Source organism: Sinocyclocheilus grahami, unplaced genomic scaffold, assembly GCF_001515645.1.
Source record: "Sinocyclocheilus grahami isolate Dianchi unplaced genomic scaffold, SAMN03320097.WGS_v1.1 scaffold2024.1, whole genome shotgun sequence".
Taxonomy (NCBI): Eukaryota; Metazoa; Chordata; class Actinopteri; order Cypriniformes; family Cyprinidae; genus Sinocyclocheilus; species Sinocyclocheilus grahami.
In genome coordinates, this window is record NW_015507203.1 from 60,920 (window position 1) to 72,929 (window position 12,010).

At 32.5% G+C, this 12,010-nt stretch overlaps 1 protein-coding gene across 1 annotated transcript in view; it reads right to left on the minus strand.

The window, feature by feature from the left end:
* LOC107573753 (endothelin-converting enzyme-like 1) overlaps positions 1–12,010 on the minus strand; it is a 46,894-nt gene that overhangs the window by 23,823 nt on the left and 11,061 nt on the right. Inside the window, exons 3-7 of the mRNA XM_016260196.1 lie at positions 11,427–11,693; positions 11,278–11,346; positions 10,007–10,117; positions 8,985–9,077; positions 6,516–6,640 (exon numbers count right to left, since the gene is read on the minus strand). Of these exons, the coding sequence (XP_016115682.1) occupies positions 6,516–6,640; positions 8,985–9,077; positions 10,007–10,117; positions 11,278–11,346; positions 11,427–11,693 (665 nt within the window). The remainder of the gene's footprint in view (positions 1–6,515; positions 6,641–8,984; positions 9,078–10,006; positions 10,118–11,277; positions 11,347–11,426; positions 11,694–12,010) is intronic.

The window sequence follows — 12,010 nt, forward strand, 5'->3', positions numbered from 1 at the left end:
GTGCATGCGTGAGTACGTGGGTGCGTGCGTGCCTGTGTGTGAGTGCGTGTATGTGTGAGTGCCTGCCTGCATGCGTGTGCGCGCGTACGTGTGTGAGTGCGCACGTGTGTGAGTGCGTGTGTGTGTGTGTGAGTGTGAGTGCGTGTATGTGTGAGTGTGTGAGTGTGTGAGTGTGAGTGTGTGAGTGTGAGTGTGTGTGTGTGTGAGTGTGTGTGAGTGTGAGTGAGGCTTTCATTGCTCCTGTACAGCGTCTCACCGTCGGCTTATAATTACAACCATTAAATCATCCTTTGGCTCAACGGCCTCTCAAAGCGCAGAGCGGCATTCAGATAAAATCCAATCATCACCCAACAAACTATTTCCTTTTAATTACCCATAAAACACAGATAAACAACAGCACGGAAACGATGACACCATCATCATGTGTTATGACACACCGTGACCATAATTCGATTCTCCTGCTTCTGCAGATCCACATATATATCAACAGTAAATACAAATGACACTTTATCATCACAAACATATTTAGTCTTCATTTTCATATTTACATTTATTACATTTATTCATTTAGCAGAAGCTTTTATCCAAAGAGAGGAATAAAACAAGTGATTCATAAGAGGCAAATAAACACAAGAAATAGTCATAATACAAAGTTTCAGACATCATTTAGAATAGTACAAGCGGCTTTTGATAACACTAAATAAAACAATTATAATAAAAAAGTCAAAAAAATAATATTACAGAATTAAGTGATTCTAGTTTTATTCTGATTTAATTTCACATTTTATTTTTATTTCAAGTATTTTTAAACTAATCTTTCCTGTTTCAAATATTTTAATGTATCACAAATATTATATTGTATAACATAGTGCATTAATTTTCATTTTATTTAATTCAAAATATTTAAATTAATTTAAAATAATATATTTTGTTTTCCAATCTGACTTACTTTTTCAGTGAACAGCCTAAATGTTTTTTTAATTTATTTACATTTTTAAATAAATTAATAATCAAACCAATGGTTTCAATTAATATAAACCAAATTTAATAAACTAATTTGGCTTATCTTCTTATAGCCAAGTCAACATTTGTTTTATTTTTATTTTATTTTATTAGCTTAAATTGGCTAAAATTACATGATTGCTCATTTCCTTATTTTAAGATTTCTTCAATTCACTTTTATTTTATTTTAAATATCTTAAGTTATTATACTAATAATCAAATCAATGGTTTAAAATGGTTTAAATTAATAACCACACCAAAACTAATAACCCAACTAATCTGACTTACTTTCTCATAGTCAGCATTTATTTTATTTTTATTCATTCGTATTTTATATTATTAGCTATTATTGGAAATGCTCAAATTAAATGATTGCTCGATTTAATTTCATTTTCAGTTTTTATTTTATTTTAAATATCTTAATTTATTTAACCTATTTAACTTTTATTTTCTATACCAACCTGTCTCACCTTTCGAAAATATTTAAATTTGTTTAAAATATTATATAGCATTTTACTTTATTTCAAATATTTTAATTGATTTAAAATAGTATATTTTGTTTTCCAAACTAATCTGACCTAATTTGTCAGTCAAAAACCAAAATTTATTTTTAATTTAATTTAATTTATTATTGTATTTAAAAAATGTTTTGCCTACAGTTTTTCTAGTAACTAGTTTTACTGTAACTGTATCTGTCACTTTAAAATAACTTTCAATATTTAATACTGTAAATTAACATGCACGTTTTGATTCATACCGTTTTTTTGACTTAACGTTTTGCAAAGTTTTTGGTCTTATTTTGCTGACTGCGACAGATGTGAACGAGAGAGCGGCTCGCAGCGAAACACACGCAGCTTTAAGCAACGTTAAAACACTTTCTACTTTTATTTTACAGTCAGCACAAAGCAGAGCGCCAGGCCTCCGGTTCCTTCAGCACCAGTTTCACTCGGAAAGAAGAGAAGCGAGGTTTGCGAGAACAAGCATTTGATGAGAATGAGGTTTTGGTCCTGCGGAGACGCTCCAAGAGCAGAAGCACCAGGAGGGACGTGAAGAGAAAGAGCTAAAAACAGCAAAGCGCCAGAACAAAGAGCAGAATAAAAGTCATTTCTCTGTCTCTGCTCCCGCAGCGCTCCTGATGAAAGCCGATTGGTGGGAGAGCCGCGCATCGCCATGGTGATTTTAATAACAGTGATTATGAAGGAAGGGGTCATTGTGAGAATATTATGGGATTCGATGCATTATTACACAAAGATACGAGAGGGACGAAAAGACTTGACATTTCCAGAAGAAACGAAGAGAAATCTCTAATATCACTGACATCCAATCAGACGGTTTCCTGAAATCATGAAGTATTTTAATATTAAAAACATTCCACCACCTTTAAGACTCATCAGGGAAATTATAAACTGGTTAGGGCTAAATTTCATCTCACAAAATGTATTCTTCCAGTTGTAAGTTTGGGACGAGTAGTAATTTACATGTCTTTGAAAGAAGTCTCTTCTGCTCACCGAGGCTGCATTTATTTGATCCAAATTACAGTAAAAATGCGTAATGTTTTTACAGTCTAAAATAGGGTTTTCTATGTGATAATATAGAAGTATTATCTGATTTGCTACTCAAGAAACGTCTGTGATTATAATCAATGTTGAAAACAGTTGTGCTGCCCAATAGTTTTGTGTAAACCGTCATACATTTTATATTTCAGGATTTACTCAAAAATTAAACATGTTGCCTTTGCAACTAGCTGGAATACATTTTTTCTTAAATGTAACTCTTTTTTTCCAGTTAACATTTATTTTATTTCAAGTAACAAAAATGTTAATGGCTTTAAATTTTTTTTCATTTTAGTTTTAGTTAACTATAATATCCCTGAATTAAAGTACTAATTCCTTAAAAAAAATAAATGCATTTAATTGCACAGTAAATAAACACAGAAATTCACAACAGTTCAATTAATACATTATAATCTATATAAATGTAAAAATATATTTAATTTCTATAAATATAAAAATATACAATATTTATGTATTTTTGTAATATAAAAATAGATTTTAAAAATAGATTTTTATATTTGTTAAGTATATAGTATTCGGTCTCACTTTATATTAAGTGGCCTTAACTACTTAACAAGTACAATGTACTTATTGTATTGCAAAACACTTTTGCTGCTATTGAGGTGGGATACGGGTCAAGTTAGGGACAGGTTTGGTGGTATGGGTAGGTTTAAGGGTGGGTTAAGGTGTTAAATATAAAAATATACAATATTTATGTATTTTTGTAATATAAAAATAGATTTTTATATTTGTTAAGTATATAGTATTCGGTCTCACTTTATATTAAGTGGCCTTAACTACTTAACAAGTACAATGTACTTATTGTGTTCATATTGTATTGCAAAACACTTTTGCTGCTATTGAGGAGGGATACGGGTCAAGTTAGGGACAGGTTTGGTGGTATGGGTAGGTTTAAGGGTGGGTTAAGGTGTAAGAGATGGGTCAATAGTGTACTTCTAAATGTAATTACAGAAATTAATTAGATATGCAATTACATGCAGGTCTTTTTTAAAATATAAGTACAATGTAAAAACATGTTTGTACACAATAAGTGCATTGTACCAAATGACTAATTTAAATGTATGTACATAGTAGTTAAGGCCACCTATTATAAAGTGGGACCTAGTATTCTTTAAGTACTAAAGGAATCGTCGGTCACAATTAAGTGGAACCTAAGTTAATATTTTAGACACAGTCAGCGTAAACAAAGAAAAGACATAGAGTGAAATGCAGAGAAAGAAAGACAGACAAAAAACAGTTCAAGTAAATTCAACTATTCTCACACAAACAGAGAAAATATAGCAGCAATGAACACACTGTGGACGGACAATCAATGTTGAAAACAGTTGTGCTGCCCAATAGTTTTGTGTAAACCGTCATACATTTTATATTTCAGGATTTACTCAAAAATTATGCCTTTGCAACTAGCTGGAATAAATTTTTTCTTAAATGTAACTCTTTTTTTCCAGTTAACATTTATTTTATTTCAAGTAACAAAAATGTTAATGGCTTTAATTTTTTTTTTCATTTTAGTTTTAGTTAACTATAATATCCCTGAATTAAAGCACTAATTCCTTAAAAAAAATAAAAAAAAATAAATGCATTTAATTGCACAGTAAATAAACACAGAAATTCACAACAGTTCAATTAATACATTATAATCTATATAAATGTAAAAATATATTTAATTTCTATAAATATAAAAATATACAATATTTATGTATTTTTGTAATATAAAAATAGATTTTTATATTTGTTAAGTATATAGTATTCGGTCTCACTTTATATTAAGTGGCCTTAACTACTTAACAAGTACAATGTACTTATTGTATTGCAAAACACTTTTGCTGCTATTGAGGTGGGATACGGGTCAAGTTAGGGACAGGTTTGGTGGTATGGGTAGGTTTAAGGGTGGGTTAAGGTGTAAGAGATGGGTCAATAGTGTACTTCTAAATGTAATTACAGAAATTAATTAGATATGCAATTACATGCAGGTCTTTTTTAAAATATAAGTACAATGTAAAAACATGTTTGTACACAATAAGTGCATTGTACCAAATGACTAATTTAAATGTATGTACATAGTAGTTAAGGCCACCTATTATAAAGTGGGACCTAGTATTCTTTAAGTACTAAAGGAATCGTCGGTCACAATTTAGTGGAACAATTAAGTTAATATTTTAGACACAGTCAGCGTAAACAAAGAAAAGACAAAGAGTGAAATGCAGAGAAAGAAAGACAGACAAAAAACAGTTCAAGTAAATTCAACTATTCTCACACAAACAGAGAAAATATAGCAGCAATGAACACACTGTGGACGGACTGGCAGCACACACACACACACACACACACACACACACACACACAGACTCCCATGAGAGAAACCTGTCAGCTAGACACACACTAACCCTGTCACATCCAGGAGAGATTGAGTGAGAGAGAGAGAGAGAGAGAGAGAGAGAGAGAGTGTGTGTGTGTGTGTGTGTGTAAACAAATGAGGCCGTTGTGGGTCGATTCTAATCAGCCACGGCACAGATGAGTGTTCACCCAACAGTGACACCTCAAATAAAGCTACACACACACACACCGGTTTATACTGTGCAATGCTGAAAGTGTGTCTAAAAGTGTTGCAGTACTTTTTGTCTTCATTTATACCACTAGAGTACTAAAGGAATCGTCGGTCACAATTAAGTGGAACCTAAGTTAATATTTTAGACACAGTCAGCGTAAACAAAGAAAAGACATAGAGTGAAATGCAGAGAAAGAAAGACAGACAAAAAACAGTTCAAGTAAATTCAACTATTCTCACACAAACAGAGAAAATATAGCAGCAATGAACACACTGTGGACGGACAGGCAGCACACACACACACACACACACACACACACACACACACACACACACAGACTCCCATGAGAGAAACCTGTCAGCTAGACACACACTAACCCTGTCACATCCAGGAGAGATTGAGTGAGAGAGAGAGAGAGAGAGAGAGAGAGAGAGAGTGTGTGTGTGTGTGTGTGTGTAAACAAATGAGGCCGTTGTGGGTCGATTCTAATCAGCCACGGCACAGATGAGTGTTCACCCAACAGTGACACCTCAAATAAAGCTACACACACACACACCGGTTTATACTGTGCAATGCTGAAAGTGTGTCTAAAAGTGTTGCAGTACTTTTTGTCTTCATTTATACCACTAGATCTAATGTTTCATCATTTCAAACTTATTTTGTGAGTCATTTTGCTTCAAAAGTCTGTTTGTGAATCTTTCTTTACAATAAATCCTCTTGGTTTGGGGTCACTGTATGCCACATTTCTGTGACATTTTCACTAAATCTGCAATTTAATTTAATTAATATATGTGCTGCATATTTTGCAATGGTTTATTTTTTGAAAATGAAGAAATTAAGACAGCCACAAACATTACAGCATGATATTACATTTGTAACGTATAATAAAATTATTAAAATTATATTGTTTTTCTTAAATACTCTTTATACTTTTTATTTTAAAGTAAAATATTTCAATACTATTATTATTATTATTACTATTATTATTAGCCATATTGATATATAATCACAAAGTTTTGGACAAGATGTAAAGTCATGCAAACAAGCAGAACAAAAAATAAAATAATAATAATAATCACAATAATAAAATCACAATCCCAATTTTTAACATAGAAATTGCAATTACATTTATTATTAAATGCTATTTAAATTTGTATAAATTTTTAATATTAACATATCTTATTAAGTTTTTATTTAGTCATTTAATTTTATTTAGTAACAATAATAATATTAATTATAATTATTATTTCTTATCATCATCATCATTTTTATTATTGTGTAGCCATATAAATATGTAAATCACAAAAGCTTGGCCAAATTGTGCAGCAAAAAAAAAAAGAGAGAGTGCATCGCATTTTAAATCCCAATCATGCTCTTTCAAACTTCTTACCGTTTAGACGTGGTTTTAATGATGTCCGACACCGTCTGCATGTAATCAGCGGCCAAAACTACGATCTCCTCTTCCTCAGAGAAATTATCACTGAAGATCCGGTCCAACAAACGCTTCCAGTGGAACTACAGAGGAAGAGATGACAATGTTTATGCTTCTCTCGAGTGGCTCTTTCAATGAAATAGAGAAGCCAGTAAACCTTGAGCGTCTGCCGTCTGCTTATTGATTTATGCTTCATTTAGGGACCATGTTCTACATTTTAAACAGAGGATCTGGCCTGCCAAAAATGGATTGGCCGGTAGATCCAGCGGCTCCAGATATTTGCCGGTTTGCGTTCTAATTTTACTGTGAAGCAGAAGGTCATCTGGGGGAAAATCACCACAGATCAGACAAGGCCATTATTCTTACGAAGCCAGAGAACTTCAGGACTCTCAGCGCATATAAACCTGCTCTTTATCTTGCTCTCTGACAACAGGTTCAACATTATTGTTTTCTTTATAATTTTAGCATCAATGACACATTTTTAGATAAATAATGTTTTAATCCGATTTATTTCTCACATCCAGCTCTGCTCAACTGAAATTCAATCATATAGGCAAGACACCACAGGTGAAAAAAACGTAACTAATAGATTTCACCATACTTCCTCAGTTGATTGATTACATTGAGAATTGCAAACATTTTTTGTATTATAAGTTTTCTGAAATGTTATGTTTAAAATGAGCCATTATAGAATTAAATATGCACTTCTTTGCATACATATCCAGAAAATAAATCTAAACATTGGAAAAAGTCAGGTTCAAAATTCTTGTGTGATTTTGTTGACATATTAGAGTTAAAGGTTTTTATAGAGAGGATTTTGGATTTCTCTTTTTATCACTCCATAAATCAGAAAATACTGTCAACAGCCAGAAAAAACTCATTTTCGCCATTTTTTTAGGAATAAAATGCTGTATAAATCAGTGTGAATAATATATGAACAAACCCCTCAGTAAAAACCTTCAGAATATAGAGAGGAATAAAACTCTAAGTTTTGGTGTATGTAAGTGCTGCTGAAGTGGAGAAAAAACTCACAGCCTTTAAAGATATGCATTTTCGTCAGGTTTCTAGTAATAAAATGTTGTATAAATCAGTGTGAATGATATATGAACAAACCCCTCAGTAAAAACCTTTACAATATAGAGAGGAATAAAACTCTAAGTTTTGGTGTTTGTAAGTGCTGCTGAAGTGGAGAAAAATCTTTTTAAAGATATGTATTGCAATTGAAATCTACAGACGCAAATAGATAGTGCTATTAAAGAAGCACTTAAAAGTGTGTTTTGGATGTTTCCTTTTCACTAGACTGAAAGAAAACACTTTATGAAAATGCAAAAAGCTGAAAATCACAAAACTGATCAATGCATGAATAAAAAAGTTTTTGCCTGTAGTATCTCACCTTAAATTCTACTCAAGTTTGTCTGGCTCGGCACAATGGCTCAGCCTCAAACCATAGTGACTCTCTCTACGTAGGACACTAATAAGGGCTTAAACTGGTTAGTCTGTTCACTCCTGCTGGTAATAATCTATAACTACATCATTCTGGGGTCAAAGAGCATCTTTCTCCATTTGACGGCCATTCAAAAGAAAACATGGAACATCTTTTCTGGAAAATAAGTCACACCTGACTAAAAGTTGTACCAGGTCAAAACTGTATTGTTGAGAGAAAAAAACACAGATGAGTTTCATCGGTGTGTAAGTCACATTTCATTATTACATTTAGAAATAATGTAAAATTTTTGGTTAAAAATATTAAACATTTTTACAATTATATAAACATGTATTTTTGATATAAGCGAGTGTGTGTGTGTGTGTGTGTGCGTGAGTGTGAGTGTGTGTGTGTGTGTGTGTGTGTGTGTGTGTCTCTCTCTGTGTGTGTGTGTGTGTGTGTGTGTGTACTCACTCTTGGAGCCATTTTCTGCAGTTGTTTCAGTGTTATTCGGTTGTACACGCTGCTGATGTCCTTTCTTTGGTCGTCGTATTCAGATACAGTGATCTTTGCGAAAAAGAGAAAGAATGTTAAATAACACAAACATGCTTGTTCACACAAAACGGTCTGAATTCATGTACACATTTACCACACACAGATTTATACAAACACACACACACTGGAGTTCAGAAGTCTGAATCATTATAGTGATTCAGACCATTTGGGTGATTCATTTGAATGAACAGGTGCAAATATTCAGTTTAAAAGTTTCTGGTTTCTGTGTGGCATTTTAAATGCTCATTTTGTAATTAAATACATATTTAGTGAAACACAAGTTATTTGTGTCTGTTGGGATTTACTGTAAATGTAATGTGTTTCAGTTTGATGCTTTCATATTGTGTGTGTGTGTGTGTGTGTGTGTGTGTGTGTGTGTGTGTGTGTGTGTGTGTGTGTGTGTGTGTGTCTCTCTCTGTGTGTGTGTGTGTGTGTGTGTGTGTACTCACACTTGGAGCCATTTTCTGCAGTTGTTTCAGTGTTATTCGGTTGTACATGCTGCTAATGTCTTTTCTTTGGTCGTCGTATTCAGACACAGTGATCTTTACAAAAATGAGAAAGAATATATATTAAAACAAACATGCTTGTTCACACAAAACAGTCTGAATTCATGTTCACATTTACCACAGATTTATACAAGCACACATACTGGAGTTCAGAAGTATGAATCATTATAGTGATTCTGATCCTTTGGGTGATTCGTTTGAATGAACAGGTGCAAATACTCAGTTTAAAAGTTCATTACATAAAAAGTGTTCTCAGAGGTCTCTGTGTGGCATTTTAAATATTCATTTTGGTACTTAAATAAATATTTGGTAAAACAAAGCTGTTTATCACTACAATTTGATTACATGTGAAAGTTATTTGTTTATTGGTATTTCATGTAAATGTTCCAGTTTGATGCTTTTATATTGTGTTTTTGTTCCACAAAGACTTTCTTAAAATTAGCTTTTAAAAAAAGAAATAATAAAAATTAGATATTTATATGTGACTAAAGCATGAAAAATGTAATGCTAAATTGTAAATACAATCACATAATTTTAAGTAAAATATTAATTCAAATTAAATTTTAAATATTTATACATATACATATATTATTTATCACAATATCATTTTGAATTATTGACGATGTATAAAATTATTATAACTAGATTTTTACATTTTCTGAATAAAACATGAGCAATGTAATGGATAGTGTGCCTTACATTGTGTTTGTTTGTTCCAGAAACACTTTCTCAATAAATACATCAAAAAAACTCAAAAAACAATTTCTCCAGTAAACAAATTATTAAGAAGAACCAAATCAAAAGAATAATTAATTGGCAAACTGAACATCACTAAAGTGCACACACACACACACACACACACACACACACACACACACACACACACACATACAGACACACATACAGACACACATACAGACACACATACACACATACACACATACACACGCGCGCGTGATACGTACATTCGCAAGTCTCGTCTCCAGATCCAGAATCTCTCTGGATTTCAGCGTGGCGTTGTGAGCTCCCAGCATGCTCAGCAACCTTTCCATCAGCGCCTTATAGGACGCCAGAATCTGAAATCATTGAGAAAAAAAAAACATTGTGATGTTATTATAATGGACAAACATCTGACATGAAACTGATTTCATGCTAAATCTTACAATTTTATTGTAAACAAAAGCAAAAGTAGCAATTATAAATCATGTTTTAATGTTTTCATGGTTGAATTTCTGATGTTTTCTGTCTCTTAGGTGCATTGATAATGAAAAAACTACAGTATAAAACTAGATATACTGTATGACTTTATTTGCTTAAAGATACATGAAAAGTACAACTTTGACTATCTATTATTACATTAGAAAAGTAAAATTTTGAGTACCTATATATTAGTTTTTTTATACACAAAAGCAAAAGGAACAAATATAAATGTTGTTTTAATGTTTATTATGACTGAATGTTTTCGTCTCTACAAAGTTTACTGGTTAAAAAAAGATATATGGCTTTATTTTATTACCTAAAGAGATAAATATACATAAAAAGTAAATCTTTAAATACATTTATTTTTATTTATTTACAATTTTTTGTTTGTTTGTTTGTTCATATAATTTGTAACTTATTACTTATCTGGATGTCTTAATTTGTTTTTGTCTCTCAAGTACATTGATAACAAAAAAATCTAGATATATGACTGTATTTGAGTATCTTTTATACATTTTATTTTTATAAAAAAAGGGTAAAGAGAAAACAAATCTAGATATGACTTAGTTAACTAAAAAGATAAAGATGCACAAAAATGAAATCTCTTAACAACTATGTAAACCTTTGTATTTGTACTTTTTATTTGTTAATATAGACTTAATATTTTGCATTTAGAAATTCTGTTGTGATTTCTGGTTTGAAATGTGATCTGGACATGTTTTTTATGAGATTAATCCATGTTTTTATTGATCTCTCAGTGGGATTTCGTGGCTTGTCAATTCTGATTTGTAGCTGTGTTGTTGCAGAGATCTGATGTCATCGGAGCGTGAGAGGATCACTGCTGTGACTTCATTATTAAGAGACGCCAGCTCATCTGTGACATCATCAGCAGCTGTGACACGATCAATTAGACGTTTGAGCTCACAGCGAGAGACGGCCGGAGTGACAGATGGCGGACAGACAGACAGACGGACAGATGGAGAGACAAGAGTCCAGAACAAAAGAGCATATGGAGAGATGAAGAGAGGCGTTTCACCTTCACACTGTCTTCATCCTGCCCCAGATACAGAGTCCTTTCTGGCAGAGTCAAACCCTCCTGATCAATCTACAATCACACAAACACCAGCTGAAGTTACTTTGAAACAAAAACTCCACTCACGAACGCTCATAAACGCACTCTCTCACCCGTATGGTGTTGCGTGACGAGTTTTTGTCGTCCACACTAACGGTGAGAGAGAAGAACACAGACGTGCTGTAAACTGCCTGTGTCTTATACAGCATCTCATTAAAATCTGGTCTCACGGGGGCGGAGCCACTGTCCCACCCCGCCCCTCCGGGAGGAGCTCCGGACAGGTCCCACCCACCACAGCTGTCAATCACTTCAGTCATAGGCCCCGCCCCCAGACGATCGATTTCCTTCATGTTGATGCACGAGTGGTAAAACTCTTTCACCTGTGGGAGAAAATACGAAATTTTAATTAAAATAACCATTCAAAGGATATTTTAAACATTTAATTTATTTGGAATTAAATAAATATATATTTTTTTATCTTAAAAGATTTGTAAAAAATCTTTTCCTATTGAAATTAGGAAAGTAATATATATATATATATATATATATATATATATATATATATATACACACACACACACAGACATACAGTATATACACACACAGACATACAGTATATACACACACAGTATATATATACACACACACACACATATATACTGTATATATACACACACAGTATATACACACACACACA